This window comes from Anser brachyrhynchus (genome assembly GCF_964034855.1).
Source record: "Anser brachyrhynchus genome assembly, chromosome: 4".
Taxonomy (NCBI): Eukaryota; Metazoa; Chordata; class Aves; order Anseriformes; family Anatidae; genus Anser; species Anser brachyrhynchus.
Genome location: NC_137698.1, coordinates 25,749,747 through 25,763,450, shown reverse-complemented (window position 1 = coordinate 25,763,450; position 13,704 = coordinate 25,749,747). Strand labels below are relative to the sequence as shown.

At 55.2% G+C, this 13,704-nt stretch overlaps 1 protein-coding gene and 1 long non-coding RNA gene across 3 annotated transcripts in view; one reads left to right on the top strand and one right to left on the bottom strand.

The window, feature by feature from the left end:
• Positions 1 to 693: 693 nt before the first annotated feature.
• Positions 694 to 13,704, bottom strand: part of LOC308195191 (uncharacterized protein) — an 81,982-nt gene continuing 68,971 nt past the window's right edge. For both annotated transcript variants that reach the window (XM_080592199.1, XM_080592198.1), the window contains exons 4-5: positions 3,758 to 3,947; positions 694 to 3,558 (exon numbers count right to left, since the gene is read on the bottom strand). In XM_080592199.1, coding sequence (XP_080448325.1) covers positions 3,409 to 3,558; positions 3,758 to 3,947 — 340 coding nt within the window. In that variant the 3' untranslated portion in view covers positions 694 to 3,408. The remainder of the gene's footprint in view (positions 3,559 to 3,757; positions 3,948 to 13,704) is intronic.
• On the top strand, positions 8,547 to 13,019 carry LOC308195193. The gene is made up of 2 exons (XR_013951319.1): positions 8,547 to 11,535; positions 12,708 to 13,019. It is a non-coding gene; the product is annotated as an uncharacterized lncRNA (long non-coding RNA).

The window sequence follows — 13,704 nt, the reverse complement described above, 5'->3', positions numbered from 1 at the left end:
AGTCCCTCTCCTTCTTAGTCCATTTTTTTTTTTTTTTTTTGGAGGGAGCAGAGAGGGGATACCGAGATATGCCAATAACTCCAGGCGCCCCTTGCCTCCTGGGATAAGATTTATTTCTGCGGGGAAAAGCCGTACATCACATGCTATCAGCAAAGACACCCTCTCGCTGCGTTCTCCTTCAAACTGCCGCGGACCCCCCCGATCCTCCGGGCGTGCAGAAGCTCCCCAGGCTCGAAGCCACCTCGGTTTTCAGCTCGCTCGTTTCCCACTGGCCCGCTCTCCCCGAGCATGGGGCAGCAGCGCCGCACACCCCGCCGAGCGGCGGGCAAATCACGGCCCCTTTCTCACGGGCTGCATCCGGACCGGGCCGGGGCCGCGGCGGCCGGAGCCCGCCGGGAATCGGGGGGGTCGGTCAGAGCTGCCAGCCCAGGGGGTGGTCTGGCCAAGGAACACTCTGTCATATCACGTCATAGTACATCACTTGTCCTATCCTGCCGTATTAAATACCGGAGTATTTCGATAAAATTTGTATGCGCGTCCATACATCCATGTTCATATGCGGTTATACGTACAGTATAATGTCTTTTGTATATGTTTAATATGTAAAAGCATATCTAAATATTCCCCAGGGTTTTTTTTTTGTTGAGGATCTTGGAGCTCATGACGCAAATGAAGGGAAACTGCAGGACTAATTCCCTGTTATTTAATAAGGTAACTAAAATAATGCCATGTACATTCGATTGTATTAATTAAGCATATATTAATGGTACATGCGCAGGTATTTATACACGCACGTGCAGAGATGTATAGCCACTTATACACACGCACCCCCACGTGTTTCGCCGTGCACAGCCCGGGGCGCCTTTCCCCCCGCGCTGAGCCCACGCGGAGCCGCCGTGCACCCATGGAAAGACCTGAGGAGTGGAACAGATGTGGCCGGGGGGGGGGGGGGGGGGGAATGGCTCCCACTCTGCTGCTTTCGGACCCGTGGGGAGGGCGCGATTAGGTTTTAAGAAACAGCCCCTCCTCAGGCAGAGCCGCTGCCTGCGCAGGAAAGCACGGACAAAGAAACAGAGCCGGCGCGGGAATGATAGATAGATGAAAGGATGAAATAAGAAGGAATGAAATGAAAAGGAATGAAAAAAATAAAATAAAAAATAATTAAAATAAAATAAAATAAAATAAAATAAAATAAAATAAAATAAAATAAAATAAAATAAAATAAAATAAAATAAAATAAAATAAAATAAAATAAAATAAAATAAAATAAAATAAAAATAAAATAAAATAAAATAAAATAAAACAATAAAATAATAAAATATAGAAATGCCTCTAAAGCAAAAAAAAAAAAAAAAAGAAAAAAAATTACACGTTCTTTGTGCACACCATGGCTTTGGTACTATTCTCTCTCCGAGTGCTGCGGCGCTCCGCTGCGGGAGGAGCGGGGCGGTGGCGGCGGCGGCGGGGGACAGGCAGGCGTGGAGAGGGGACCGATGAAGGGCGAGGGCGGAGGGGAGCGGCTGCTGGGGGCAGCCATCGGGGCCACCGGAGAAGGGTCACGCCGGCATCTGCAGCTCTCCAGTGCCGCCTGTTACCTGCCCGCGGCTGCCGGGGGTTTGTGCCTGCGGACAGCAGGCGGTGACAGCTCTCCGCGGGTGACACCTTGTAATGAGGGCCGCCGTGGCCACCCAGCTGCCGGCCCCTCCAGCGCTCGCTTCGCATCCCAGTCCCCGCCCGGAGCATCCCTTCCAGAGGGTCCTCCCGGCTGTAGCCCCGAGGGGCTCTGTCCCGCGTGAATAACCGCCAGGAGGTCCAAATCCTCCCAGTGCCGGGCAGGACACGGCCGACACCCGGCCCCAGGTCACACCGAGCAGGGCGGGATCCTCCTGGTTCCTGTGCCGGTCCCGAAGCGGGTTTAGGGCGCTGCTGGGGCGCGGGCATCCTCCCTCCGCCAAGTGCACGGTGCTGACGGATTTACCTTCCCCGCCACAAGCTTTCGAGGGAAGCACAGGCGGAGCTGAGGGATGCTGCTTCCAACCCCTTTAGCCCACCCCAAGGGGGAGCCCCATCCGCCAGGTGATGCTCCTGCGGCCCGAAGTGGCCCCAAAGCCAGGCGAGGCAGAGCCAGCCCCCAAAATCGGCCGGTTTGGCTGGGGAGGCGGTTGGCAGGTTGGCAAAGAAGTGGCAAGAGACGTCCCCCAGAACTTCCCCATGGGCTTCAGTGGGAAAACGGGCAGAAAACGTGCCCGCCAGGCTCTGCCCTGCGACGTGGGTGCAGGTCGGGCACCGTCGCGGTGAGATGAGGGAAGGAGCTGTCCTCTCCCTGCCCTCGGCCTTGAGGAGAGAGTGGCCAGGCTGGGGGCACACCAAGGACGAGGTCTGGCTGAAAGGTGCCAGACACCGAAAACTGCCCCCTGTCCCCCGGCTGGGCTCCCGAAAAAAATAAAATTAAATTAAAAATCAATTAAAAAGAGAATCCGCTGACTGCAGGCAAGGTCTCACCTGCTTTCTATTCCCCCCTCCGCCCCCCGGGAGCTCTCCCCGCCGCCGGCCGCACGGAGGGGCTGGCTGCGGCCCCGCAGCCAAGCCGTCGGGGGGCTGCCGTCTGCCATACCCCCAGGGAGTTGGGGCGGCTCCGGCAGCTTCCCCCGGCGCTTCCCGAAAAGGTATCCCGGGAATTCTTCCCCTAGAAAGGCAGCAGGCCGGAGGAGTTAGCCCAGCCTCGAAGCATCCAAGGAATTTCGAGCAGGGAAGCGAGCCCCGGCCCGCCGCTGCAGCCCCGCCGGCCCCCGGGGGGCGAGAGGCGCAGCCCCCGTCGGGGCGTACCTTCAGGCATGGAAGCGTTTAGCGGTTTCGGCGGCATTAACTCCTAACAGGGTGTGAAAAGTATTGGGGATTGAAAAAGCTGTGGGAAAGTGGAGGCTTTCAAAGTCAGCCAGACTGGAGCTTTCCTCCCCTCTGCAGGCGGACACCTTGCGCTGCTCCCGCCGCCGCGACCGTGCCCCGGCCCCCAAAAAAGAGCTGCCTCGTCCCGGGAGCCGTGGGTCGAGCAGCGAGACAGGTGCGGTGCCCCCCTGCCCCCTTGTAGCCAGAAAATCGGGAAATCGGGCATCCCCTGTGGCCACTAGCCCCGCCGCCCACAGCCGTCGAGGGGCGCCCAGCCAAAAGCCTGCGGTCTCTCCTCTGCTCCCAGCATCCTCCTGCTGCTTTTTTTCCTTTTTTTTTTTTTCTTTTTCTTTTTCTTTTTTTCTCTTTTCTTTTTTTCCTTTCTTTTCTTTTTATTTTATTTTTTGTTAACCTAGCACACCGCTCTGCTTTTTTTTTTTTTTTTTTTTTTTTCAGTGCGAACGGCCTGAAAAACAAACCCACGGGAAGAACATTTCAGCTCCGATCCCATTTAATGAGCCGTTAACACTCGTTCCCGTTAAAGCGGAGATCCTCACCGCCCTTACAGCCGCCCCGAGTGAGCCTTACGGTCCGTAACCTGGGGCCGCATCCAGCCTCCCCCTTCTCCGGCGGGCAATCAACGAGGTCTGCAAAATCCTCGGCGGCGCAAATCTTAAATCCCGGTGCCAAAAAAAAAAAAAAAAAGAAGTTTGCTTTCTCCCCGCCAGACAAGACGGTGGATGGCGCAAGAGCTCACCCGTGTGTCAACCTGCGCTCCCCCCACCCCGAGCACCGCTGCCCCCTGCCCGCATCGTGGGGGCGAGATGCGGGGCGAGCAGCTGCAGAAGGGACCTTACATTGCTTTTCTTACCTGCCTTAGGCGAGAAGGGCAAAGGGACAGGCACCTGGCTGGGGCCAAACTGGGAGTGTCTTCCCCCTCAGTCACAGAGCCGCCGCGGGGGCTCCTGCGCTGCCCTCTGCGCTCACTTGGGCCGGGCCGGGAGGGAGCAGCCGGGGTTTTCGGCTTCCGAGGAACCCCGGGATAAAAAGAGAGGCTCCTCCTGCAAAGAAATCCATTGCTAGGCATCAGAGAGGGGTTTTAAAGAAAGGAAAAAAAAAAAAAAAAAAAGCCCCCCCTCCGACTCGTGATTGAGGGACAGTTAAAAATAATTGCCCGTGTTAAGAGGCAGAAGACCAGGTTACAGGGAAAACTACCTTCTTTCAAAGCCCGCTAATGGCCCTACGATTCATTAGGTTACTTAATCCTAATAGCCTCGCTAGCATCAGTCCCGGTGACCCAGCCCATTAAGCACCACCAGTGAAACCCTATAAAACATGCAAGGGGAATGTCCAACATATGAGCACGTTTATTAGCGTTATGTTCCCGAGATAACGTGCCTCCGGCTCCTCTGCACACCGCTGCAGGCAGGTCGGGGCCAGAGGGAGCTCGCTTTTGGGAAGGGTTGAGAGCAGAAGAGGAGTTGCGGGAGAGGGGGAGCTGCTCCCACCGTCCCTGTCACCCCTGCCGGTAGCACTGCTCCCCCGTCCCCTCGGCTCTCCTCCTCTCCAGCCAAACAATAGCTACATTTGCGGCTAGCATTTTTTCCCTCTGATTAAACCCAGGCCAACCAATGGCAGCCAGAACGAACCAAAACACACAGAGTAACATTTCGACCATAAACAGGAGTTAACAGCTTTAAAAGAAAAAAAAAAGGGGGGGGGGGGGGGGAGGGAAGACAAAAAAAACAGCCTCCCTTCCACCGAACCGTGTCAATGTGATCCACTCCCACCCCCCTCCAAAATCCCAAATTTATTTTATTTATTTTTTCTGCCCCTCCATTTCGGGGGGAAAAAGCGCCCGGGCTGCGGTTCAAGATGCTGAGACAGGTTAATGGGACAGCCCGGCCCCACCGGGGGGGACCAGGGGCAGCTCCCAGCTGGGTGGGATTGGGAAGCAGCCGGCCCTGCCGCCCTTCCTCCGCCTTTCCTCGCCGGTTTTAAGGCTGTCGGGGCATCCTCTGGGAGCCTCCAAGCGAGCTGCGCCTTCCCAGCGCCGCCGGCTGCTCCGTGGAGGATTTGCCGGTGCTAAACGCTGCGGGCTGATCCCGCAGACCCGCGGATCTGGGAGCGGCGCCCGGCCGCCAGGCCCCCGCCGTGCCCCGGGCACCGCGACGGGACGGCCCCGAGCGCCGGGGGCCGGGGGCTGGGGCCGGGGGCTGGGGCGGAGGAGGGCCGGCGGCGGCAGCGCCTGCCCGGGGCCGGGGCTCCACACCCCGGCAACTGACAGTGCTTCTGTTATTAACCCCCCCCCTTTTTTTTCTTTTTTCCCTTTTCCTCAAGGGCTTTTTTTTTTTTTTTCTTAACTTGTAAAATGTTGCTCTGGCTTGGAACTTGTCATAACAGGAGCCTGCTTTATTTATTGGGTTATTTATTTCTTTTACGCATAACAACAATAACCCGAACACGGTCAGTTTGCAAGGAGATTCCAAACAGAAGAAAGACAGAGAAAAGCAAGAGAGCAAGAGAGCAAGAGAGCAAGAGAGCAAGGAAAGAAGGAAGGAAGGAAGGAAGGAAGGAAGGAAGGAAGGAAGGAAGGAAGGAAGGAAGGAAGGAAGGAAGGAAGGAAGGAAGGAAGGAAGGAAAAGAGAGAGAGAAAGAGAGAGAGAAAGAGAGAGAGAGAGAAAGAGAGAGGGAGAGAAAGAGAAAGAAAGAAAGAAAGAAAGAAAGAAAGAAAGAAAGAAAGAAAGAAAGAAAGAAAGAAAGAAAGAAAGAAAGAAAGAAAGAAAGAAAGAAAGAAAGAAAGAAAGAAAGAAAGAAAGAAAGAAAGAAAGAAAGAAAGAAAGAAAGAAAGAAAGAAAGAAAGAAAGAAAGAAAGAAAGAAAGAAAGAAAGAAAGAAAGAAAGAAAGAAAGAAAGAAAGAAAGAAAGAAAGAAAGAAAGAAAGAAAAAACACATGCCAGCCCTTCAAAATTAAAACAAGAAGCCCCGAAGTATTCTTTTGGTATTAATATTATTTAACATTTAAAAATCCAGGAACTTCAAACAACCTTTTTTCGGGGAAAAGAAAGAGAAAAGAACTATTCTCTGGAAACCATTTGTTCACAACTCGAACTGTGCCATTTTGGCTTCGAAACAAAACTCGAGACGCCCAACCCTGTCCCCCCTCCCCCCGGCATATATCTTTTCAGCACACATTTTAAAATAAATATTCTTACGAGTCTTTCCAGAATGCCTCCCTGTTATGAATTGATAGGATACAACATACCCCAGCTGCGCCTGGAAGTTGGGATTTAGTCCTTTAAACACCAGGACAACATCTGCAGGGAAAACAATTAGGGCGGCCGCGGCCCCCTCCGCCGCGCTGCCTCGCTAATGGCCCGGGCGGGCCGGCCCGGCCCCGGCCCCGCACCCTGCACAGGGGTGCCCGGGGGCAATTCACTGCTGCCGCCAGGGCAGCCCTGCTGGGACGCAGAGAGCCCCAGCTTCTCGGGGCAGAAGCCCCCAGCCTGTCTTCGCTCTGGCATAATGGAGAATTTTTTATTTTTTTTTTCCTCCTGGCCATCCTTGCAACAAGCCCTTTTCACTTGACCGCCTTTTCCCGGTCTTTCCCTGCCGCTACTGAGCAAGTGAAAATAAACCCCAGCAAATTCAGCAAACTACTCCCTCCAGAATTTAAGAAAATAATGAAGGCATTTCCAGCGGTCTGTGCGGATGTGTCCGACTGGGGAAACGCAGGGCGAATCCGACACGTTTTTCGTCCCGACCGAAGCTTAATTCAACCTCAAGTATATTTTCGTAGCGTATTTACTTAGCAAAGCTTTCCTGTAGCTATTCTGCCTGAGAACGGTGTTTATCATTTAAAGAATGCGGAAAGCATTTGCTCTGTGATCTCCTGTTTCGGAGCTTATAACAGGTGTCGGAGCTCTCTTTGGGGGGAGTTATATATGGATGTCTATATATACGCCCAATTAAATAAAACGACTGCTTTGTCTATTTTAAACCATATGTTTGCGAAAGAAATAACAGAGAAACGTTCAAGTTTTAAACACCTTCTGTGCTTATACGGCTTAGGCTCAGTCCGAATATATTATATGACCTTATCATGTTTCAGCCTCTGTTTTCTTGTTGCTTTTAATGAGATGCTGCAGTGGGAACGGTCGTGTCCCGGCTTCCATAGGCTATGCTCTTTTCCATCCTAGGTGGGTGCGTGTCTTCTCAGAGCTGGCCAGCTCCGAAATAACTTTGTTCTCGAAAAGGAGTAAGACGCGCCAGTAAAGTCATCGCAAATGGGGTGAAAAATACAACAGCACTGAAATCCACGACCACGACCGGCCACCAAAAATGCGAAGTATGACTAAGCACATGGCTGAGGTGCTTTATCTCTGTAGGAAAATGAGCTAGAGCCCATGTGCCTCCTCTCCTCGCCTCTCTGCACCCAGCATGGTTTTCCTTTCCCGTTGCCAAAATCAAAATAAAAATACAACTCCCAGCTCGTTTTACGGAAGGGAGCGAGACACTTCTTACAGATGTTTTACGGTGTGGGAGCCAGCGCCCTAAAGAAGCCGAGGACTGAGTCCTATGCCACAAGCTCCCCTCTTCTCTACGCCCCCACCTGTCCCTAGTGTCCCCCAGCTAACGCAGCGGCTCGGGGCGGGGATAGCGTCTAAAACCTGCACAGGTCGCGGCTGCTGGTGGTGCGGAGAAGCTTCAGAAAGTTAAAATCCCGGCACGGATTGGCCTCCAGGAGCATCCCACCCCATCCTGGCAGGCGGCGGCTGGGCAGAGCGAAGGGGCCGCGGGAGCGGGCGCCCCCGAGCCCTGCGCATCCCATTGCGGCCGCAGGGCACGGAGGGATGCGCGGCTGCGGGAAGGATGCCAAGGCAGCCCCGGAGGGGGGAAAACGGAGATTTAAGGGCAGCGAGCAGTGAAATACTGAAAATATTCGCAGCTTGCAGCGCTCAGCGGTGCCCACAGCCACGAGGGGTCCGGTCGGGACAAGAGGTCCCAGCCCAGAGGGATGCCCACGGGGTGATGCCCCACGGCCCCACAGCACCGGCCCTGCTCCCCACAACTCCTTTTTAAATTTTTTATTTTTTTTTTTCTCCGAAAAGTGCCGACTTCACACGCAGAAAACGGCGAGAAGGGGAAAGAGATGTGCCCCTGCCTCCCTCCCGGTGCTGCCGAAGGATGGATGTGCCTCATCCCCCCACCGCGCACGGAAACCCGGGCCATCCTGCGAACGACACGCTGCCTAAATAAAGATAAAACGTGCCATACATCACAGGCTTCCCCGCTTGTTCTCAATGACTTGTAGATTCCTGCCCTCCCCGCCCCCCCCCCCCCCACCGGCACACTTGCGGTGATAGAAAACGGTTTTAAATGCCGAGGGGTCACGCAGAGCCATCCTGCTCGTTTAGCAAGAATAACAGAGCTATTACAGAGCGCAGGGAAGGAGCCGGCCAGTCCCCCCGCACACGCTTCAATAGCGCGCCTGGCCCGCACGCAGCCCCAAGCGCCCAGACCGTGCGGGCACCCGGCTCGCCCCCGTGCCCCTGCTTCAGGCCGCGGGGGCGCGCACGGGCGGCGGGGCGCGCCCCCGTGCGCGGGCTGGGGGGCGCGGAGGGGCCGCGTTGGTCTTCGAGACGGAAAAGCACGGAAAGACTTTTAGGAGAGCCGGGAGACAGCATTTGCTCGCTAACCCACACTTCTTATTTTGATTTTTTTTTTTGTTTTTATCTCTGTGGCCGAAAACTGGAAATAATTAAATTCTTTAAAGGTTTACTTTTGAAACCGTGGCTGGAGTAAACTACGATTCAGGTGTAAATAATTACCGAAGTCATGAAAGCGGCAACTGCTACATGTGGTTTATTCATTGCCCCCCTTTTTTTTATCGTTTGATCATTTTAATCCTTAACTGTTTGCCAAATTCGCATATTTGTAATTTACTAAACTTTATCGTCTCTCCTAGGACAGGGATGGTGTCCATTAGTTTCCAGACCCGTCCTGCCCCGCCGCAGGAGTCCTCCCTGGTGGAGGAGCGTGGCTGGAACAAACTGGATGCTCCTGGAGAAGGGGTAACCCTATTACCCCGGTATTTGGAAAAGCTGCCTATATCAGATTAGGGAAATTAGAACTGAATAAAAGATGCTTCCCTTTCATAAACGCTAACAGACCTACTCGGTTTAAGACTCCGGAGAAGAAATGAGTTATTGAATAAAAGAAATTGTTTAAACACAATAGATCCATGACCGAATGAAAGCATCCCCCGCGGCAAGACAAGCAGGATTTGGCCCGAAAGCACGAAAATAGAAGCATGCATTAAGCGAAAGCCTTGCAGAAATAGGAGAAATGTGGACATATAATATACACCATACAAACAAAAGCAGGGAATTGATTTCATCCACGTTTGCTTCAGCCCTTGTCTACTTTTTACTTTTTTTTTTTTTTTGCCTACGTTGCAATTTCAACTCATTTGTCTCTTCAGAAAGCCACGGTGGAAAAAAAAAAGGCAGAGAAAATAACATTTTCTGATGTGTGTCCTCTTTTAAAACCTTTCTGCACACTGAGACACTACTCGAACATGCTCTGGCGTTGTAAAAGTGTTTTTATCACGCTGTAAATTACTGCCACTCCAACAGGGGAGCCGGAAATGTAAATCACACCGTAGAGCTGAAGTTATGAAAAAGTTTGTTACATTTTCTTGCCTCTTAGGAAGATCACGGCGCTGCTGGCTTGGGAAGGGAGGGGGGAGGCTTGTTTACTATTTTCCTGCTCCACCAAACTGTTGGCTCCACGGTGCCTGGGACTTTGATGAGAAAGAATGGACAATGTGCAGAGTCCCTTCCTATGACACCCAGGCCACCGCCACTTGGGAGGTCCTTCGGCCTAATGCAACCACAGCTAACTGCTCCCAACAGGAGGCTCTGTGGATCAGGCAGGGTCACAATTATACTTCTGCTAAAGGCAAGAGCTTTAAAAAAAAAAAAAAGAGAGAGAGAAAAAAAGAGAGAGAGGGAAGGGGGCTGGGCGAGCGGCTGAATTAAAGCCTTTTACTTCAGATGGGGAAAGAAGGACCGAGAGCGAGGGTGGCAGGAATCGTTTACAGGAGGCATGTGCATGCGTGAAACCAGGTCGTCTTCATCCAGGCGCTGCTCGGAGGCCGAAGCCCGAGGCTCGGCTCATGGAGCCCCCCTCGGCCGGAGGCAGCGGGTCTCTGCCCGCCCGGTGCGGAGGCTTTCGGGGCTGATCCACGGGCGTGGGACCCGCCCGGTGCCAGACAGATTAGAGCCCTTAAGCGCCAAATACTCGCTGGAGGTGGGAGAAAGGCTGCAGGAGGAAACAGCCCAGCCTCGGCCTCCGATTTCGGCACTCGGTGGGGGGGTGAATACTTGACGGGGGTGCGGGCAGGAGGGGCAGGAGGCCCAGGGCACGCGTGGAAGAGCGGGATGAGATTCCCGGGAGCCGCAGCCCCTGCAGAGCTGCTAAAGCCGGCTCGCTACCGCTTCCTCGCAGCGGCGAGGAAAAGCGGGGGGGTACGAGGTTGGGGGGCCGCGGGGGGGTCCCAACCTCCGACTGTTTCCCGTGCCAGTGCCAGGAGCGGCGCCCCCCCGCCAGTCCGTCCCGTCCCGCCCGCGTCCTCCAGCCGCGCCCCCCCGTCCCTTTTCCGTGCTTACAGCCCCCCCGGGAGCCTAAGCCCGGGGGGTCCCTCCCGGGAGGCAGGCGAGAATCCCCCAGCCCGCTTCGGCCCAGCGTTGTGCTTTCGCTGCCAGGAGGCTGCGGCACCGGCAGAGCCGAACCGATCCGGGCTGGGGGGGTCCCGTTTCGACCCGAAGTCCCCCCCATCCCCGGCCCTGCCTGGGGCAGCGGGATCCCCTCGCCGTCCGGCTCCCCCGGCTCGCCCCGTCCAGGCAGCGAGACCCGGCCGAGGGAGGGGGGCGGGCTCGGGGCCCCCCCGGCCGCAGGCTCCTGCCCCGTCCCCTTCCCCGCCGCCCCCCGCTTACCTGGACGAGGCTTCCCGTGGTCGGCGGCGGGCTCGCGGCGGGCCGGGAGCGAGGAGGGGGGCAGAGGACACCCCGGGAGGGGAGGGGAGCAGGCATGGCCTCCCCGCACCCCGGAGAGCTCAGGCTCGGGGAAGAGAGAGGGTGGGGTGGAGGGAAAGCCTTTTTTCCCCCTTTCTCTCCCCGTTTGAGCCTAAGTGACCCGCAGTATCTGGAGAAGGTTTTTGAAGACGTTTGGGAGGGAGGGAGAGAGTTTTCTGCTGAGAAACTCAATCTGCCATACAGTAGCGGCTGCATCTGGGATCTGTCACTGCTGACAGCACCACAGGGCACAGACATGATCTTCCGCACAACACTGCAACTCCCCAAAATACCCTCCTCGCTCCCAGGGTGTCTGCCGGGTTGCATCGCGCTCCTTCGCCAAAAGGGGAAAAACAACCTGAATCCCGAGCAAACAAACCCACCGAGGGAGAGGGAGAGGGAGCAGTACCCCCCTTCCCCTCCTCGATTTTAAACAAGCCGCCGCCGAGGAAACGGGGCGAAAAGGCAGTGTCATACTCTGATGGTGCAAAGGCCGTAAATGTAAGCGCCAGCGCCGCGAGATTCCTGAGAATGACTTTAATGAATAATTTCGGAGACAGTTATGGCTTTAGGTAATTACCGCGCGGCTCTATGAAAACCAGATTGGGGGGAGAGGCAGTCAAGGCCGGGCCGTGCGCCTCGGCTCGCCCTGCGCGGCCCCGCGGGCGCGCACCCCGGACCGGCACAGCACGGCACGGCCCGGCACGGCCCCACAGCCCTGACGGACCCCCCGCCCGGCTGCCGGGGTCTTCCTCCGGGCAGGGCTCCCAGCAAAGTCTTGAGGCTTGGGGCTTGGGCTGGGCTGGGGGGGGGGTGGGGGGCCTGATATTATTATTATTAGTTTTAATCTCTTCCGTCTCCTGTATTTTCTGGCAGAACATTTCATTGTCTTTCAGGCCGCTTTTAGAAAACTTCCATGGGTCTGCATACGCATTTAGCTTTCTAAAAATTCATTATGCGCAGCTGTTTTAGCCTATAGCCACATATGGCATGCAAATAGAGACCCCTATAGGAGAATCGTCCTCTCTATTATCCCCACATGTTTGTTCGATAGACGTGGCCGGGAAAACGACTCTACTGCTCTGCATTAAAATACAATACCACATTTTTTCTCCTGAAAAAGTTGGGCAACACAGGGGCTTCTTTCTCCCTCCAACAGCATTCGCGTTTGGATAAAAGGCTCCCGGAGGCGGGCGCTCCGATCCCCATTGTGCCTCCGATACATCACCGCTGCTCCCCAAACCCTGCTCCCGCCTGTCCCTGGGCACAGCCCCGAAACCAGCCCGGTCCCCGCCGCCTTCCCCGGCCGGCAGGATCCAGCCCCCCGGCTCCCTGCCCTCTGCTGCGGGCAGCCCCGGCCCTACAGTCCCCGGCCAGGGCAACAGCTCCCTCCGGCCGTGCAGGGCAGCGACCACTAAGCTCTGCGATGGGATTTGTTGGGAGTTTTCCCATTGCGTTCGTGTCCGTGGGGTTGTTTTGTTCTTTGCCTTCACTTGCCAGTTTTCTTCGCTTTTCCCCAACCCCTGCCCCAGCCCTTGGGCTGGGGAATGCGGTGCGAAGCCGAGCGCACAGCGCACTGTTTGCACTGGTTTAGGAAGGAAATGTTCCTTTTCCTTTCGAGATTACACATAGACACAGCGGAGAGTTGCGGTATCTTAGGGGGGTTATTTTATATGTTTTTATTTCATTTCATTTTATTTTGCTGGAACAAAGAAATGGAAACACTTTTTTTTTTTTCCTTTAGGGTTACACAGGGCTTTTTACTCCTGGCAGGAGTGCTTTACCCAGAGAATTTAATCCTTCAGACAAATAATCTAACATTATCTCTTTTCTCTGGAGACGAGATCAACTGCTTTCTCACCCCCATCCCTCCGCCCCCCCCTTCCTGGTAGCAGCACCGAGTGCAACGTACAGCTGGACAAGTGTCGGCCGTCCAAGACTTCGCGAGCAGGCGGCGGAGGCTCAAGTTGTATTTATCGACTTATTATTTTTATCTCTTTGGACGGAGGAGGGGGGAAAGAAATGTACAAAACAATAAAGTAAAGAGTTTGTAAAACCGAGTCTGACAAAGATGATCTCGGGTCCCGCCGAGGTGTTCGGCGCGACATTGAGGCAGCCCCAGCTCTCAATTAGCATTAGGACTTAATAGCAGGTGCAAAGCCATCTCCCCGCCGGCAGCACGCCCGTTCGCCTCGGGATTGCTCCGGATTTAGGGCGGCCTCCAGCTCGCTGGAAACCCGACCGCCGCTTCGGATAGCGGGCTGCGGGGGTGCGGGGAAGGCAGCCCGCGGTGCCCGCACGTAAGCGCTGCACTTTGCTTCGCTCATTTCTTCCTGCCAAGACACAAGGTGGAGATCTGCCTGGCCTGCTGTTTGGTTTGGAAGGCAGTGCTCCGGGCGAGCGCGCCGGGAGAAATGGAAGATAAAGCCAGCGCCGGCCGGGAAGGAGCAGGGCGAGCACCCCCACGGGAAGCAAAGCTGCTTCTTTTCAACCCACCGACCAAGCAGCCCCGGCGGCGGGCTCCAGAAGCGCCGGAACCTCCGGGGGCTGAAAATCCAGCTTCGCCGCGGAGCCCCGGCGAGGGCCGTCCCGCTGCACCCGCATTCCAGCTGGCGGCCGCGGCCGGGCTGGAGCTTGGAAAGCGCTGCCGTGATTACACCCAAGTCGAGAGCAGGATGGCTCCTAGCCGTCTGATCTGACGTCAACATGTCTATAGCTCCTCGCTGCGAGATAGAGGGAGC